The sequence below is a fragment of the Perca flavescens genome, chromosome 13, assembly GCF_004354835.1.
Source record: "Perca flavescens isolate YP-PL-M2 chromosome 13, PFLA_1.0, whole genome shotgun sequence".
Taxonomy (NCBI): Eukaryota; Metazoa; Chordata; class Actinopteri; order Perciformes; family Percidae; genus Perca; species Perca flavescens.
This window is the reverse complement of record NC_041343.1, coordinates 35,491,998-35,511,645: the sequence shown is the minus strand read 5'-3', so window position 1 is coordinate 35,511,645 and position 19,648 is coordinate 35,491,998. Positions and strand designations below refer to the sequence as shown.

Below are 19,648 nucleotides of genomic sequence, written 5' to 3'. Positions count from 1 at the left end.
ATTGAAAACTTTACTTTGATAGTTAATAACATATATGATTATAATTCTAACCATGAGAACAACATAATGCTTGAAACTTTAGAGAAGCATATACAAAATACCCTTAATAACTTTCCAAATTCAGGTATAGTAATAGGGGGGATTTCAACATGATATTAGATCACAACATTGACTGTTGGCCTCCATGTGTTTCCACTGCAGTAAATGAAAACTTAAAATTATTTATGCAAAAATGTTACCTGATTGATGTATGGAGGTTTAACAATCCTAACATAAATGCTTTTACTTAGAGTAATAGAAGTGTCATCAGACGTTCACGATTGGACTATTGATTAGTTTCTGATCATTTGAATTTTGATAAAATATCAGTTAATATCATCACAACCCCATTAACAGATCATAATGCAGTCTCTATCTTTATCCCACTGCACTCTGCCCCCTCTACAAGATGTAGAAATGCTTACTGGAAACTAAACCGTTCACTTTAACAACACAATGTGGTAAAATCAGACATAAAAAAACTAATATTGGAATTTTGGAATAAAGCAAAGTCCAAGGATGCTTTTGGTAGCAATTGGGAACTTATGAAGCAATTGGCAACTTATGAAATATTTGAGGAATTATGGTAGTATTGTATCCAAAAATCGTAAATAGGAGGAAACTCTGCCATTTTCCCTATAACCTTGCAGGAAATCACATTTGCAATTGAACATTGTAAAAACTAACAAATCTCCTGGAGTTGATGGACTCTCTGCAGAGTTTCATCAGGCTTTTACACAAGATTTAGCTCCCTTTCTACTTGAAGTAATATTAAAAAAGTGTCGAAAAAGGTTCTCTACCTCCTTCACTGACCCAAGGCTTAATTACATTAATCCCCAAACCCAAAAAGGATCCACTGTTTATTGATAATTGGGACCTATTTCGTTACTTAACACGGACTATAAAATGTATGCCTCAATTATTGCAAAATGATTAAAAAATGTTTTAGACCCTATTATTGATGAAGTCCAATCAGGATTCATGAGAAAAAGACATATCTCAAATAATATTCGGCTTGTCTTAGATATAATTGATTATTCATTTTTATGTCCTGATGATAGTTTTATCTTTTTCTTGGACTTCTATAAAGCCTTTGACACAGTAGAACATAACTTATATATTTTAAACTATTGAAAAATTTGGTTTTGGTGATTTTTTCTGTAAATCTGTTAGAACAATGTACTGCAAAGGCAAAATGCCAGCCAAGTGCCAATTGCTATCAAAACAATAGAATTACTTTCCGCAGCTTCTGGACTCTGCTTAAATCTGAAGCCACTTTTTTCCCTCCCAGGTCTGTAACATACCAATCAAAGATAATATTACTTATCTTGGGATTACTATAATGAAAAATGAGGATGAGAGATGCTCTGTAAACTTTAATTTGATTAGTGATAAAACAAAGAAAAAGCTTAATCAATGGCTGCAGAGAGATTTATCCTTGAAAAGATGAGTATTGTTGACAAAGGCAGAAGGTTTATCCCGTCTTACATATGCAGCTATCCCCTTGTTTCTCAACAAAAAGCTCTGTAATGCCATTGATAAATTACTTTTCAATTTTATTTGGAAAAACAAGACGCATTATGTCAAAAAATCTGTTATTATGAACACCTTTGAACGTGGTGGTCTAAACTTTCTTGATTTTACAACCCTTAATAATACTTTAAAAATAAATTGGATAAAGCATTTTCTAAAAAATCCCATATCTACATGGAATTTTATACCTAACTATATTTTCTCAAAGGTTGGTGGTCTAGAATACATACTTTTGTGTGATTATAAAATAGAACAAATTCCCTTAATTCTATCTAAATTCCACAAACAAATGCTCTTAGCATGGTTATTCATTTACAAACATAATTTCTCCCCACATAGATGCTTCATCTGGAATAATCAACTTTTTACATTCAAGAATAAATCTTTATTTTATAAAATTTGGTTCAATAATAACATAATTCTAGTATCCCAACTACTAGATGATAATGGATCATTACTGAATTATTCTGAATTCCTTCATACTTTTGGCATTCCAATCACCCCAAGAGAGTTTGCAATTGTTATGGATGCCGTCCCATCTTGTATTGTAACTGTCCTAAAAGAGACTGGTGTTTCGCTACCACAACCAGGAATAATAATCGTAACATTCGCTCTTTATTCCAGAGAGATGTCACCAGCACCCCTAATGTTGTTCCCTATTGGTTTAACTTTGTTGACAACCTGAATTGGGGTAATATATGGAACCTTCCTTATAAATACCTCCTCATGAATAAAGTAAGAGAATCATCAATCAAAATCATACACAGGTATTATCCTGCTAAGCATTATCTCCTTAGGTTTAAGCTTGACATATGTGTTACCTGTTCTCTAGGTTTAAGCTTGACATATGTGTTACCTGTTCTCTAGGTTTAAGCTTGACATATGTGTTAACTGTTCTCTAGGTTTAAGCTTGACATATGTGTTAACTGTTCTCTAGGTTTAAGCTTGACATATGTGTTAACTGTTCTCTAGGTTTAAGCTTGACATATGTGTTAACTGTTCTCTAGGTTTAAGCTTGACATATGTGTTACCTGTTCTCTAGGTTTAAGCTTGACATGTTACCTGTTCTCTAGGTTTAAGCTTGACATATGTGTTACCTGTTCTCTAGGTTTAAGCTTGACATGTTACCTGTTCTCTAGGTTTAAGCTTGACATATGTGTTAACTGTTCTCTAGGTTTAAGCTTGACATATGTGTTAACTGTTCTCTAGGTTTAAGCTTGACATATGTGTAACCTGTTCTCTAGGTTTAAGCTTGACATGTTACCTGTTCTCTAGGTTTAAGCTTGACATATATGTTAACTGTTCTCTAGGTTTAAGCTTGACATACAGTATGTGTTAACTGTTCTCTAGGTTTAAGCTTGACATATGTGTTACCTGTTCTCTAGGTTAAGCTTGACATATATGTTAACTGTTCTCTAGGTTTAAGCTTGACATATGTGTTAACTGTTCTCTATGTGGAATATGTCCAGAAACAATGCCACACCGGTTCTGGCAGTGTCCCTACACCATCACTTTCTGGATATCCCGATACATTACTGATAAACTTATCTCTGATTTTTCTTTGTTGTGGAAAGATGTACTGTTTGGTTTCCATGACAACAAAAGTAAAAAACAGAAATATTCCTAATTCATTTATTGATCATTTTAGGGAAATATCATATTCACAAAGCCAAATTTAGTAACTCTAAACGTTCTTTTATTGCTTTTAGTAAGGAAACGGAACAGTACATCAAAACCATCTATGATTCAAAGAATAAGAAAGCTGCTAAAACCATCAGTTATGATCTATCTTTAATGTAGTTATTTGAAACTCCCCCTGGCTCTGCTCTTGAATAATGTTTTTTGCTGTATTAATGACTCGGTTTTTTTTGTGTTCTTACTGTTTGTATCGTAAAGATTTATAATAAAAAAAAAGAAAAAGAGCCAGGCGGACCCAGGGCATGCTGGGAAACGCCGGTCCCTCAGCTGATCTAACATCTGATTGGTTCAGAATCGACTCAACATGATGACGTTTTATATAAACTTTTTATTGATTTTGAATGGGAGGGTTTTTAACTGCTATGTGTCTGATTTAAAGGCTGATTAGAACACATGTTGTGAGGCTGATAGTGATGTTCAGTAGTCAGAGAGACTAAATCTGATTAAAATTAAAATTAGCACCAGATCGCATGTAGAGCATTCTGACAGCTACTCTGGCATAATGAAATCAACTGGAGACTGTGTAGGAGCTGATTTATGGGTCTGATAACATTTTATTGAATCAGAATCAAACCACAGTGTTTCTATGACTTCCTGTTCAGCCTGAAGGCTGCTGGAATCATAGACAGTATATATAAGGGCTGGAATCATAGACGGTATATATAAGGGCTGGAATCATAGACGGTATATATAAGGGCTGGAATCATAGACGGTATATATAAGGGCTGGTATATATAAGGGCTGGAATCATAGACGGTATATATAAGGGCTGGAATCATAGACGGTATATATAAGGGCTGGAATCATAGACGGTATATATAAGGGCTGGAATCATAGACGGTATATATAAGGGCTGGAATCATAGACGGTATATATAAGGGCTGGAATCATAGACGGTATATATAAGGGCTGGAATCAGCTGGAAACTGTCTGACTTGAGAGCGGACTTTTGTCACCGCCCCTCCCGCCTGCTCGCATCAGGCGGGGCGCTGTTCATCTCCAAGAGCCGATCATTTCTGGTCCTACTTTTCAAAATAAAGGTCATAGACAACAAGTCCCTCACAGATAGAAACAGAAGCAGTGTGTTTGAACAGGAGTATGAAGAACTTAAACAGCATCAGTTAGTCCTGACCTTATGAGGAACCAGGTTTAAATCTGGATACAGATGGGACTGGAGTACTGCAGGAATACTTGGAGCTGATCATTGACCCTCTCATCAACACTCACTGTCTGTTTTTAGTGTGTACTTTATATTTATATTGTATGAATTATTATTTCAAAGTAAAGTACATGTCCTCTCTGAGTGCATCTTTAAACAAGTACTTCTACTTTTACTTGAGTCAAATATTTTAGTACTCTTAAAATAAAAGAGGAGCTTTTATTTTGAAATCTGATCACGTGTGTATGCACATGTCTTCAGAGCGAGAAGCAGAACAGAAGAGTAAGAGATATCGTCGTGTTGTGTTCAGGTGAGTTGGTTTTATTGTTTATTTCTTCACACCTGAGCAGGTGAATCTCTCCGGAGGAATACATTCTATATCTTTTATTACTTTTCTTCTGAGTTTTGCCTCAGATCTTTACTTTCACTTTTGATTATAGCCTACGTGCAGTTTAGTGTCCCAAATGATGACGGTCTTATTTGAGAAAGGTTAGTTTATTCTTTTTTTTTTAAACTGAGTGTCCCAAAGCTACCATAAAGCTACCATCTGCGGGATCATGACTGAACGCCTCTGAGTCCGAGTCCCTCCCAGCCGTAGCCGTAGCCGTAGCCGTGCGCCTCAGTGCTTCGGTTGGTCTGGAGGAGCCCGGGCCCTCGGGTCCGGCTGAGCAGCCGGAAAAGCGCCTTAGTCTTTATAAAACAAGTAGGGCCTATCATGATTGCTTTAGGCTACACTGTAAATTGTGGCAACTGTGTTTATTAGGCCTAGTGCCGGGAAAACCACTCTGCCAGCTAGGACTGAAAGAGCTCCGCTGTTCCGGTGTTCCGGTTTAACTGGTGATCGAGGCAGATGTGGTGTATGCGTGGCCTTTCAGGACCCATTCCCGACTAACCAGGAAGTAAACCTGCTGATCGCGTTGCCTCTTTTTCTCATTCATTTGTCGGTGTCTGGTGAGACTTGTCGATAGAAACTGAGCATTCCTTCTGGTCCCGACACTCGTGCTGCAAACATTAGCCGGGGTCGTTATGAAATATCATCCGTTGTCTGGTTGTGTCACTGCAAGCCACGGAGACACCCCGCTCGACTTGGGACATTTCCATTAGTAAACACGTCAGCGTTAAAACAACACTGTAGCTACATGTAGTATCATACACAATGTGTGGCATTTTGTAATCTAGGATATATTTAAAGGCCATTTTCTCGAAATGGGTTTTTCTCATACTCCGAGTCAGAAAACTCAACTTCAGCTCACTTACATCCACCAAGCTTTCCAGTTTCACTCCTATCTATATATTCTGAAGGCATTTACACAGGGGTTTGTTCACAGCCTCATTTATGCAACATTTTATACCTAAAAACGTGGTGAAAATGGATGTTTTATGGCTATTGACACCATATTCTGATTTATGCAGTGATAAAAGGATATATCTAAAATAAAAATCCCTCTGTAAAACCCTTTAACTCAAATATGTCAACAAAATAAAAGAATTTGGAAGCTGGCTTCTACTTTGTGAATATTAGTGAAGTTTTGAATATTTTCAGTTACACAATATCTGCAATGTTTTCTTTTTTTTCATTATGGATATCTTAAATTAAGATAACTAACAATTGTATCTGTAATTGTAGTATTTCCTAATCATTTTATTGCAGATATTTAGACATTCAATAACATAAGATATACTTTATTGAACCCACACTGGATCGAACTCCTGCTACTTCAAGTCAAGTCAACTTTATTTGTCAATTCTGCAATATGTGCCAGACATACAGAGCAATTGAAAATACGTTTCTCTCTGACCCACTGTGCAATATGAGAGAGATGCTGTCTTATCTGGATGAATGAGTAGACATAATGAATATTAAATAATGTGGATGTGATGAGCCTTTAGCTTTTAACATAACACATCTACGTAGCCTACAGAAATATAATTACATTTCTATTTTAAATGCCTATGTATCACAAGTTAATCACGGATTAGCGGATCATATTTTGCCACAGCTGTCTCCACGCTGCGTTCAGCTGGGTGTACAAACCTCATGTAGTTTATGTTTTACTTACAGGCTGTATTGAAATATTAACAGATCTCAATACACTTGATCCATGTTGTGCTGTTATTGAATTAAGTTGTGATGCCGCTGCAAGAATGAAGACTGACAACGTAGGAGGCTGTGTCGATGCCTGTTCACAATTGGCTACTACAAACGTCAGTGTGTTTTCCAAAACCTTTCCGTTATCAAAGTTTTAACTGCTATGTGTCTGATTTAAAGGCCATGTTTGTAGCCTATCATTACATTATTAATCTGACTTCAAGTTGATTTGAGATTCTTTCATACAGTGATAAGTGAAACATACTTTCTGAGGTGTTTGCAACTTTGCACGTAATGTTTGTGGAGATAGTAACAACTGATGCCAGATTAATTTGTGACACAACTTCTGTCCCGTTGATTGTGTTTTATATTGAATTCTACGGACGTGCATCATTCTCATCACCATGGTAGTCTACACTACACACTATTACTCCGTCATCACATTTGGACAGGACTGTCAAACTCCCATTTTATAGCAATTTGGATATTAGCTACGAGCAGGTGTGGAAAGGTGAAATATCAGGTTTGTGCTGGTGTCTTTGTTGTTAGCTTGTTTGTTATCTATAACAGGCCTACCTATAGCTTGTTTGTTATCTATAACAGGCCTACCTATAGCTTGTTTGTTATCTATAACAGGCCTACCTATAGCTTGTTTGTTATCTATAACAGGCCTACCTATAGCTTGTTTGTTATCTATAACAGGCCTACCTATAGCTTGTTTGTTATCTATAACAGGCCTACCTATAGCTTGTTTTGTTATATATAACAGGCCTACCTATAGCTTGTTTGTTATCTATAACAGGCCTACCTATAGCTTGTTTGTTATCTATAACAGGCCTACCTATAGCTTGTTTGTTATATATAACAGGCCTACCTATAGCTTGTTTGTTATCTATAACAGGCCTACCTATAGCTTGTTTGTTATCTATAACAGGCCTACCTATAGCTTGTTTGTTATCTATAACAGGCCTACCTATAGCTTGTTTGTTATATATAACAGGCCTACCTATAGCTTGTTTGTTATCTATAACAGGCCTACATATAGCTTGTTTGTTATATATAACAGGCCTACCTATAGCTTGTTTGTTATATATAGCAGACCTACCTATAACTTTTTTGTTATCTATAACAGGCCTACCTATAGCTTGTTTGTTATATATAACAGGCCTACCTATAGCTTGTTTGTTATATATAACAGGCCTACCTATAGCTTGTTTGTTATATATAACAGGCCTACCTATAGCTTGTTTGTTATATATAACAGGCCTACCTATAGCTTGTTTGTTATATATAACAGGCCTACCTATAGCTTGTTTGTTATCTATAACAGGCCTACCTATAGCTTGTTTGTTATCTATAACAGGCCTACCTATAGCTTGTTTGTTATCTATAACAGGCCTACCTATAGCTTGTTTGTTATCTATAACAGGCCTACCTATAGCTTGTTTGTTATCTATAATAGGCCTACGTATAGGTTGGACACCGTTGTATAACTAACTAAAGGGTGAATGTCACTAGCTAATGTCCGTGGTTTACAGTCAGAGACCGTGGTAGAGACACACAACGTTACACTCGCCAGACAACAAGTGATATTTTCGTTAAACAAAAACGGCTCATTTGTTCATGTATCTGTCGGGTCCAAAACTACTGTCCCAGCAACCCGTTCGTACCGTAATGTTTCACAAGACCCCGACAAATGAATGTGAAAAAGAGGCAAGTTGATCAGAATTGTTTCCTGCAGCGGTGCAGCCCCGCCTGCAACACCTATCACCAGTTAACTCAAAAACCAGTTAAACCGTAACACCGGGCTGCTGCCTGAGCTTCTTCTTTGCGCTCCATGTGTTCTCCATGTTTTGCGTGTGGACTGTGGGGTCATCGGGGTCTACAAAGTTGCGCTGAATAAATTCCACTCCCCCCTTAATTTGATCCTCATTGAGGACCTCACAATTGGCCACAATCGTTTCCCTGCCATTTGTTTGCTTGTAAATAATGCACATTTGCAACAAAATTACTTTTTGATCAGCAAACTTGTCACGCGCAGATTAATTACTATAAAACACCTGTTAAACAGCACAGGTGGTTTAGCAGGTTCATAATTAACAACATTGTATGGGCAATTTGGGACACTAAACTGCACGTATAGGCTCAGATTTGATGTTTTTGTCTGTGAAACTTTATTAAAGGTTTGATCTTTTGGAGAGAAAATGATGACCAGAGAAAGTTTCAGAGTTTACTGGATTCAGTCAGCCAAAGAAAAGATCAGCTGCAAAAATATGGAGACCCACCCTTGTTAACTTCCTGTTAGTGTACTGGCTCATGTATGTACTGGGTACTGGGTCCTGTATGTACTGGGTCCTGTATGTACAGGCTCCTGTATGTACTGGGTCCTGTATGTTCTGGGTCCTGTACTGGGTCCTGTATGTTCTGGGTCCTGTATGTTCTGGGTCCTGTATGTACTGGGTCCTGTATGTTCTGGGTCCTGTATGTTCTGGGTCCTGTATGTTCTGGGTCCTGTATGTACTGGGTCCTGTATGTTCTGGGTCCTGTATGTTCTGGGTCCTGTATGTTCTGGGTCCTGTATGTACTGGGTCCTGTATGTTCTGGGTCCTGTATGTACTGGGTCGGCATGTCAAACTGTTTGAAAGTACCAGTCCTCATGAATCCCTGACTTATTCCACCAGACAGTCTACAGCACGGCCCACGGCAGGTTTATGGTGCATTCAGGTGCTCCTCAGATAGTCCTTCTTCTGACTTCAGTGGGTTCATGAGCTTTAGGCCTCAGTTGTGCATTAGAAAGTACATTTTATTTTTATAAATATAATATTATAATGATTGGTAGAAGCATTGAATCATTTTTTTTATGGTGCAGGAAGCAGCTGTGTTGTACAAGCTGATGTGCATGAACTACAACAGACTGTGTCACGGAGAATCTAGTGTTACACCTTTCCTGTTTGGGGCTCCCAGACCGTGGTCGGGAAACACACAGACAGCTGAAGGTTTTATCCTGAAAATGTACTTCAGTAGATCCAGACTAGACTTCTGATAGGGAGACATAATGGCATCATGCTTCTAGCTGTTGATTTCCACAAATACAATAGTGTTCATTTGAAACTTAATTAATCTGATTCTTTTCTTCAGCAGGTCCTCTGATCCACAGACATGGACCCAGTTCTGGATGCAGATCTCAAAAAGTGCTTCAGGACCAGCGTTTGAGTCCAAGCTGGCCTGTAAACCAGCGACGACACATCTTAAGAGAACAAACAGATGTTTAAAACTAATCCCACATGACAATAACTAAATACGTGAAAAGGAATCTCATCAGATAAATAAACTAAGGAGACGTAGAGATGTCATTCAGAGGTCTGAACTCTTTTCCTCCAGATCTCATCATCGTCCTGATTGGTAAATCAGGAGTTGGTAGAAGTGCTTCAGGAAACACCATCCTGGGACGAGCAGCGTTTGAGTCAAAGCTGGACTCTGAACCAGTGACGACAGAGATCTCTGAACAAACAGAGAATGTGCTGGGGAACCAGATCTCAGTGGTCGACACCCCGGGAATATTAGAGAGCAAGGACACCGAGGAGAAGATTAAGAAGTTCTGTCAGGATCTCCTGCAGTCCTCCAGACCTTGTCTGTTTCTGGTGGTGATCAGAGTTGGACGGTTCACAGAGGAGGACCAGAAGGCTGTGAGAGCTGCTATGGAAGTCCTCGGGCCTCGGGGGATGGAGAAGAGCTACCTGCTCTTCACTGGGGGTGATATGTTAGAGGAGGGCAGGACAGTGGAGGATTTTATCTTTCAAGATAAAAAGGAAGGAAAGCTTCTAGAAGTTGTTATAAAGTTTGCAAAGCGGTATCACCTCTTCAACAATAAAGATGCCGATGAAGAACAAGTCAGAGATCTGCTGATGAAGTCTGGCCACCTCAGGACCCAGGACCAGCCTGATCCACCAGGTACAGTGGGATCTAATTCTTACACTGATCTAAAGTTGAATCTGATTGACACCTCAGTTCCAGCTGATATCAGAATCTCCACTGGGCCTCAAAAACTGATCTCAAACACAAGCTTTCTCTTTTCTTTTCTTTTTTACAATTACAGGGTCAAGTTTAGGGATGAGAAATTGATGGACAGCATCTTCATCATGGGTGATTTTAGACCCTTTTTAGGGGGGCTCAAGCCTAAATTTAATCTCAGGCCCCCTAAAAATGATAATAAAAAAATAATTAAATAAATTTTAGTGTTTCAGGTTAGAGTTTGCAAAGTTGTCTGTTAGTGACAGAGGACAAATAGTTACAGGTTCAATGTTGGTCTCAGGTTCAACTGTGCTGTCCCCTCAAAATAACCACTGGCAACTAAAGTGCGTACACCCCTAAGTGAAAATGTCCAAATTGGGCCCAAAGCGTCAATATTTTGTTTAGCCACCATTATTTTCCAGCACTGCCTTAACCTTTGGGCATGGAGTTTACCAGAGTTTCACAGGTTGCCACTGGAATCCTCTTCCACTCCTCCATGACGACATTATGGAGCTGGTGGATGTTAGAGACCTTGTGCTCCTCCACCTTCCATTTGAGGATGACCCACAGATGCTCAGTAGGGTTTAGGTCTGGAGACATGCTTGGCCAGTCCATCACCCGTCGTCTTGGAGGTGTGTTTGGGTTCGTTACCATGTTGGAATACTGCCTTGCGGTCCAGTCTCCTTCAGTATGTGACAGTACATGTTGGCATTCATGGTTCCCTCAATGAACTGTAGCTCCCCAGGGCCGGCAGCACTCATGCGGCCCCAGACCATGACACTCCCACCACCATGCTTGACTGTAGGCAAGACACACTTGTCTTTGTACTCCTCACAAGGTTACCGCCACACACACTTGACACCATCTGAACCAAATAAGTTTATTTTGGTCTCATCAGACCACAGGACATGGTTCCAGTAATCCATGTTCATAGTCTGCTTGTCTTCAGCAAACTGTTTGCTGGCTTTCTTGTGCACCATCTTTAGAAGAGGCTTCCTTCTGGGACGACAGCCATGCAGACCAATTTGATGCAGAGTGCGGTGTATGGTCTGAGCACTGACAGGTACAGGTGTGAATCTTCACTGATCTCCCGATTTGATTACGATTATAATGTCTTCGATTCGATATCTCGATGCATCACAATGCATAAAATACATTTTTTTATTAGAGATGCACCGATTTTCTTTGAGTTAGGCCAGCCAATACCGATTTTAGCCGATTCCATTTTTTCTAACCACTTTACAGCACACACAAATGTTTATTTTCTATCTTTTCTTTAATAGAACATTTTGCACAGAACATAGAACATTTTGAACAGATAATGGACCACTATAAAACAGAACTATATAAATTACTCCTGGTGTGGGGAAATTCACACACATCTAAAGTGCAATGTTAGAACCATTTCCTTCTTTTCACATCAAATATCCAACTAAAAAAATGTGATATTTAGCAAACTAAACCTCTGTATGAAAACAGGGAAAACCGGCAATGGCAATCCAATAATATATGAATGATAAAAATATATAAAATAAAATAAAAGCCTTTCTGTACAAATATATTTCTCAAGTCAAAACACACACAGACACACAGGCCTATTGCAATCACTACATCAATGGCAAGTTTTGCTTCACAAACAGAAGAATTTCTGCTTTGTCACCAGATAGTCTGTTTCTTCTCTCATCTGCCACATGTCCAGCCAGGCTAAACAAGCGCTCACTGTCAACATTTGTACATGGTGCAGAGCAAGTGGAGCAAGTTCAGGGAAACGATCTTTGTTGATCATCCAGTAAGTCAATGCATTTTCACTTCTGCCAATGGGCACCTCTGACCGGTAGCTCTGTACCTGCACAGACAAGGGGCTGGCCATTGGTTGCTCCAGCTCAGTATTTTCCTGAAGGATTTCATCGTGAACTGAAAACAGTAAGCTACGTGGCTTTTTGGCTGCAGATGCTTCCTCTGGGTCAGGTCCACGAGCCATGAATGCTGCAGCAGCAGGTTCCTCTGGTGGGCATCTGGTCTCCCTCTGCAGTGCAGTCTGAAGCTCCTGTTTCACTTGATCTTTCACTTCATTGGAGAAGTAGCGATTCTTGAACCTTTTGCACAAAAAAAAGGATTTAAGAAAGTATTGTTTCACAATCAGATATTAACAGGCTATAGGCCTATGTCAAGCCAAGTTGGCGTCATTCAGTGCTTTGACCATGTTTCTTGCATTGTCTCGCAACACCACATGCACCCTACACCTGTCGATTCCCCAGTGTTGTCAAATTCTGTCGAAAGGCCAGATTGGCAGCAGTGTGGGACCTGACCATCTCTTGGCATTGTAACAGGTCTTGGTGTAGTTGGAAGTCATCATCCACCCACTGTGCAGTTAGGCTTAGCTTGGACTTCAGGCGTCCAAATGTCAGTTGTAAAACTAATCCCTGCATTGGGGTTCGCATGTAAGATGCTGCGAGTGTGTTTTGACACGTTGTCAAACATTTCTTTCAACGAAACATCTGGGAAATAATTCTATTATCTTTCCAGTTATGCCTTTGCTCCTTTCCTTGCTTAAAAAAGCGAACAGAGGTTGCTGACTTGTGGATGGCTCAGTGCTAGCTTGATGTTTACCTTTAGCCCCGGAGCATTGCCCTTTGCTAGCTTCGTCAAACTTCGTAAATTCAGCTGGGTGATGTCTCAAGTGTCTGATTAAATTTGTTGTGCCAAAGGTTTTTGGTGTCGTCCCGCCGTGCCCTACTTTCTCCTTGCAGGTGTTACATATTGCAAACTTGTTATCTTCTGCCCACACGCTGAAGAATTTCCAAACAGCTGACATGTTGCAGGTTAAATCACGAGGTTCCCTCCATATGCGAGAATAACGCGGACACGTGCTTCACACTGTCAGCGGGTACGCGCCACACACCACCGTGTGTGGCGCGTACCCGCTGACATTGCAAACGCGGTTCACAGCCCCCTTGGGCTTGGACCCCTAATAATCGACTATGGCCCGGCAGATTATCGATACAGCATAGTCCATGTCCACGATTCGATGCATCGATTATTTGATTAATTTCACCTCCTCTACTGACAGGCAAACCCCCCCACCCCTTCAACCTCAGCAGCAATGCTGGCAGCACTCGTACGTCTATTTCCCAAAGACGACCTCTGGATATGACGCTGAGCAGTTTCAGGGTGTTAGTAATATAGCCTAGGCCATCTTTATGTAGAGCAACCATTCTCTTTTTCAGATCCTCAGCAAGGTCTTTGCTAAGAGGTGCCATGTTGAACTTCCAGTGACCAGTATGAGAGAGTGTGAGAGCTTAACACCAAATTTAACACACCTGCTCCCCATGTGTTTAAGGCCTTGATGCTGAGGTTCCCGTAGCAACAGATTAAAGAAAAGGTTCAAATACACTCAATATAACATCTGTAAAATAGGATCATGAGGGTCTTATCAACATGGAACTGAGATAACTTCCGGAGGCAGAACAAACCTTGCTGGCCCTTTTTACATAACATCTCAGTCTTCTAATTCAAATTCAGCTTGTCATCAATAAAATTCCCCAGGTACTTGTAGTTCTCAACGAAGTCTACCACCTGTGTTTGCAACTTTGATCATGACAATAAATCCAGCAGATTCTTAGCCAACCAATTAAAATTTAATAAAGAAAAAATAACTATTTCCTTTGTAACCCTTGTGTATTGTTCAGGTCTGTGGGACCCATTTTCAGTGTTTGCTAAAAGAAAAAGTATGCTATTTATTATTTCTTCTAATTCAAACTCACTGGCCTTGGCTCATTTTCTTTGAAGAACATAACTTGTTTTCAATGACTGCACACGGTACACCCCCCCTCCCCCTTACACATAATTTAAACTGATTTATCGATTATAAAAATAGTTGGAGATTTATGTAAGAGTTGACAACTGATTCATGCAGCTCTAAAGCAATGTTCAAAGAAACTGAAGGTGCATTAAAATGAAGCTGACAAAGAAACACTCTGATTTTGCAGGTCAAGCTCAACTGAAGGCTAAAGTGGACAAGCTGAATGCTGAAGTGAACAAGCTGAAGCAACAACTGCAAGGTATTGTTCTCTGTTCAGCTGTGTGGCATGAAGTTCAACTTATTTATTCTAAATAACTGAAAACTGCAGATGTTGCAATCATAACTCATTTCCGTCTAGTTTTTCTGGCTCCCAGCTGCTTCTAGGAGTTAGAAGATTGTAACTCACACGGTCCATCATTGTTCCACACTGTCGAGCACCTCATCTCCTATTAAGGCCCCTTGGTAAATTAAGTATCTAACTGGGAAGTCCAGATCTGTTGAGCTCTTTTTCTTTGAGCCAAACTCCATTGTATGTTAATCTCAGTGACCGTAGCCTGCACTGAATTCCAACCATGTTTCCAGAAAATTCTGAACTAATGGTGTGTACGTATTTTTTCTCCTAACAATATTATGTCGATGTTGAGTAAACCTCACCAACAACATGGTGTTTTTGGTTTCCCCTCATATTGCAAACCACAGGTTTTACAAATAATCAAATTAACACAATTACTAGAAGATGGACTCCTGTTGTAAGAAGGGTTGTTAGACAATGGAATAGCATAGACATCATCATTAGCCTACTCATCATCATCATCATCATCATCATCACCGTCCACATCATATCACTTACTAAACTACACACTTTGCCAAGTGAATTGAGGGGTTTCTATCTCCTCCCCCGTACCGAGTTTACAAGTGAAATGGCTGTGGGGGTGAAGGAGGGCTTGTACCTGTTACTCTTCATCACAGGGAATCTCAACCTGGAGCCAGAAGGCAAAATCTGAAATTCAGAGTTAAGGGGGAGATCACTGTCGGACAGAATGGCTTCAGCCTTCCTCTCTACTTGTCTGTTGAACCAATAAGTTAGAATACTCTGTTGTACCCCCAAGATCTTGCTGCTCACTTTCTCTATTCTGGATAGTGTGTTTTAGGCCTTGATGCTGAGGTTCCCGTAGCAACAGACTAAAGAAAAGGTTCAAACACACTGGATATATCATCTGTAAAATAGGATCCTGAGGGTCTTATCAACATGGAACTGAGATAACTTCTGGAGGAAGAACAAACGTTGCTGGCCCTTTTTACATAACATCTCAGTCTTATAATTAAAATTCAGCTTGTCATGAATAAAACTCCCCAGGTACTTGTAGTTCTCTACAAAGTCTACCACCACAAGCTTCAATTTCAGATAATAGTAATATTTTTTTGGAGGAGATAGGACTCAAAATGATCAGTTTAATGTTTGATGATTTTTACAATTTCATTGTTCTGTCTCTGTCTCTCTCTATCTTTCTGTCTCTCTCTCTCTCCCTCTCTCTCTGTCTGTCTCTCTCTGTCTCTCTTTTTCTCTCTCTCTCTCCCTCTCTATCTCTGTCTCTCTCTCTGTCTCTATCTATCTCTCTCTTTCTGTCTGTCTCTCTCTGTCTCTGTCTCTCGTTCTCTCTCTCTGTTTTTCAATTCCAGGTAGCTTTATTAGCATGACTGTAGGTACAGTGTTGCCAAAGCACAAGCAGAACAGCAGAACAATGTTTACAGTAACAATTAGAACATTGACAGCATTAAGGAAAACAGTAACCTGTAACATGAAAAATTGCACGTACACATTCACTTTCTCTCTCTCTTTCGCACACACACACATACACATGTACACACACACACACACATATATATATATATATATATATATATATATATATATAGGGTGTGGTCACTGAGCCTGTACCTGTCTTTCTCTACGGCGAGGCTGTGGTCTCTGAGCCTGTACCTGTCTTTCTCTACGGCGAGGCTGTGGTCTCTGAGCCTGTACCTGTCTTTCTCTACGGCGAGGCTGTGGTCTCTGAGCCTGTACCTGTCTTTTCACTGGCGAGGCTGTGGTCTCTGAGCCTGTACCTGTCTTTCTCTACGGCGAGGCTGTGGTCTCTGAGCCTGTACCTGTCTTTCTCTACGGCGAGGCTGTGGTCTCTAAACCTGTACCTGTCTTTCTCTACGGCGAGGCTGTGGTCTCTGAGCCTGTACCTGTCTTTCTCTATGGTGAGGCTGTGGTCTCTGAGCCTGTACCTGTTCTCTGATTAGAGTTCAGCTTTTATAAACATATTGGAGACATTGATGTTTTTAAACAGCGTTGGTGTTTTAATGATATTGTTTGTTCGGTTGTTGATGAAGAGTTGGTTTTTACCAGATGATATTATTTTTAAACAAATACTGAGATTTTAATGCATTAGCACAAAATATAATACTAAATATGTAAATAAAGTGTTTTTGTAAAAATAAAACGATAAATAATCTGTCTCTCTCTCTCTCAGGCCGACAGGTTGCATTCTCAGCCTCTCTGATGACTGGTGGAGGTGATTCAACTACTGGAACCTTTTCCATGGACACTCCCCTGATCTTCAAAAATGTTATCACCAACATCGGAAAGGCCTACAACCCAACCACAGGTACCTCTGATATTCTAACAATACATTTTAGGGATGCACTGATATTAAGATGTTGGCAGAATACCAATATTTATCTTTATAAAACAAGTTTCTATAATTATATTTTGTTCGTACTGAAAAACGTGTAAACACTGTATTTGTAAAAGTAATGTTTTTTTTTTCTTTTTGCAAAACATTTGGAAAATCCCATAAATCATAGATTATTATTCTAAGTGTCTGACAACATTATGGGATGGATCCCTACAGAGATAGACCTTTTAGTTTAACATGAAACAGCCCCGAAATCACCATCACCAAACTACACCAGACTCCATGTAAATAATCAGGACTTTTAGTGTGTATAGAGCCAGCATATCTCCACCAGACTCCATGTAAATAATCAGGACTTTTAGCGTGCATAGAGCCAGCATATCTCCACCAGACTCCATGTAAATAATCAGGACTTTTAGTGTGTATAGAGCCAGCATATCTCCACCAGACTCCATGTCAATAATCAGGACTTGTAGCGTGTATAGAGCCAGCATATCTCCACATGTAAATGGGTGAATTAAGGGTTTATTTCAACCAAACCAGAGTGGGGATTGTTGGAACAGTCGAAAGATGAACCAAGATGGCTTTTGATAGTTTAATTTAGTTTCTGTCCACTTTGAATGAAATGTGTTTTATGATGATAAAAGTCCTGATTATTTACATAGAGTCTGGTGGAGTTTGGTGATGGTGATTTTGGGGCTGTTTCATGTTAAACTAAAAGGATCTTACTCTTTAACTAAAAGGTCTATCTCTGTAGGGATCCATCCCATAATGTTGTCAGACACTTAGAATAATAATCTGAGTCTGTCAGCAGCAACAACAGAACTTTTAGTGACTCTAACTGCTGCTGAACATTAGTCCTGTAGGGTTACATTACAGCTCGGTTCTGCTTTAATACTGGACCAGTTTCACAGATGTTATTGTTGATATATTGTGCATCCCTAATATATTTCACATGTATGTTGCTGTTCAAACTTCTTTTGGTTTTCCATTTAAAATGACGAAACATACATCCAACAGGTCTGTTTACTGCCCCGGTGGGAGGAGCGTACCACTTTGAGTGGACAGTCGCTGCATATGGAGACGGCAGACACGCTTCAGCTGCTGTGTTGTACAAGAACTCAGAGAGGGTTTTCATTGCATTTGAGTATCAGGCGAACGGTTTTCTGAGTTCTTCTAATGCTGTTACGCTGCAGCTGGAGGTGGGAGAGATCGTGTCTGTGCGTGTGAGGGCTAACAGTAGGGCGTTTGACAATGAGTTTAACCACACCACCTTCAGTGGACATCTGCTGTTCCCCATGTGAGACAGAAACAGCAGCTCTGTGAGTGTTTCTTTAATCTGTTTGTTTCAACTTTAACATATTGAAAGCAGATAATCCATCATCATAGCAGTATAAAGAAACCGAGAAAGTTGAGCTGTTGTAACATATCAACTCTGTACCATGTCCACATGAGATTCTTGGGACAGTTTACAGCTTCCTTTTCTAACATCTAGCTTTTAATTAAAGAATAAACATATCATTGTGATGCCATCTGTGAGCGTTTCTTCATTCTTCTTGATCAACTTAACTTATTGAAAGTAGTTAATCACTCCTAGAAGCAGCCGAATCCCCAGCTACTTATGCAGTTATCTAGAAAGTATGCTTCAGTCTCACTTTCTAACATGAAGCACACAACGGGAAAAAAAACTCATACAAGCAACATTTTTGAAAAAGCAATTTTTTGTTGTTGAAAAAGCGACAAAAAAAGTCAAAACAGCAAATATGTTGATTGTGTCTGTATGTGTGTCAAGATTTTAAATTTATTTTGATCATGTTTGTGTTCAGATGAAATATAGGGTTATAAGTCTTTCTTTTGTTGTTGGGTTGTTTCCAGTATAAATTACTTGGAAGTAATACTTAAAGTAAAAGTATGTTACCAGAAACAGACTTTGGTAGAAGTTAAAGTCTCCTTTTAGAGCATTACTTGAGTCAAAGTCTTAAAGTGTCTGATATTTACTGAACTTAGGTATCAAAAGTCATTTTATGATATTAAATGTACTTCATTATTACAAGTAAAAAAAACTTTAATTACCTTCATGGTGGCTTCCTTATAGTGAAGTATACTATTCAGAGTTTCCATACTTTCTTAAACATCAAACTCAAAGTTCTATAAATAAAAAGAAAAACCGAAACAGAATTTACATTTTTTGTTGACTCCAACGTAGGAAAACATTTCTTGTAAGTAACGAGTAACAAAGATGCTTTAGGGGAAATATATCAGAGTTAAAGTTTCAAGAAGTATAACTAACAAAGTAGAGTACATATATGTGAATATTGTAGTTAAGTAGAGTACCGAAGTGTTTGTACTTTGTGCCAACACTGGTTGTTTCCTGTATATCTGAGTCTGTGTACAGAGGCCTGTACTACGAAGCAGGATTTGTCGTTAACGAGCTAACTTCAGGCTCAAACCGGGATTTTCTGTACTACAAAGGTGGTTTAGTTGTTATCGGGTTCAATCGCCGTGGTAACTCATGCTGAACACCTAACCTGGTCGGGGGCAGGTTAAGTTGGAGATCAGAGATCAACCGGTGTTAAAGCACCGCCCACTGACCAATCAATACTCAGTGTTAAAGCACCGCCCACTGACCAATC

General features: G+C 39.4%; 1 protein-coding gene across 3 annotated transcripts; it reads left to right on the top strand.

Annotated features, from left to right (window-relative positions):
* Window positions 1-4,638: 4,638 nt before the first annotated feature.
* Window positions 4,639-18,547, top strand: LOC114566684 (GTPase IMAP family member 6). Of its 3 annotated transcripts, none has more exons than XM_028595354.1 (5): window positions 4,639-4,739; window positions 9,657-10,469; window positions 14,519-14,590; window positions 16,851-16,985; window positions 18,036-18,547. In XM_028595354.1, the coding sequence occupies exons 2-5, from the start codon at window positions 9,866-9,868 to the stop codon at window positions 18,317-18,319; spliced, it is 1,095 nt and encodes a 364-aa protein (XP_028451155.1). In that variant the 5' UTR covers window positions 4,639-4,739; window positions 9,657-9,865; the 3' UTR covers window positions 18,320-18,547. The 3 variants fall into 3 exon arrangements, with proteins under 3 accessions (XP_028451155.1, XP_028451156.1, XP_028451157.1); XM_028595355.1 differs by having other exon boundaries at window positions 4,650-4,739; window positions 9,660-10,469; XM_028595356.1 differs by lacking the exon at window positions 4,639-4,739 and adding an exon at window positions 5,063-5,132.
* Window positions 18,548-19,648: the final 1,101 nt, after the last annotated feature.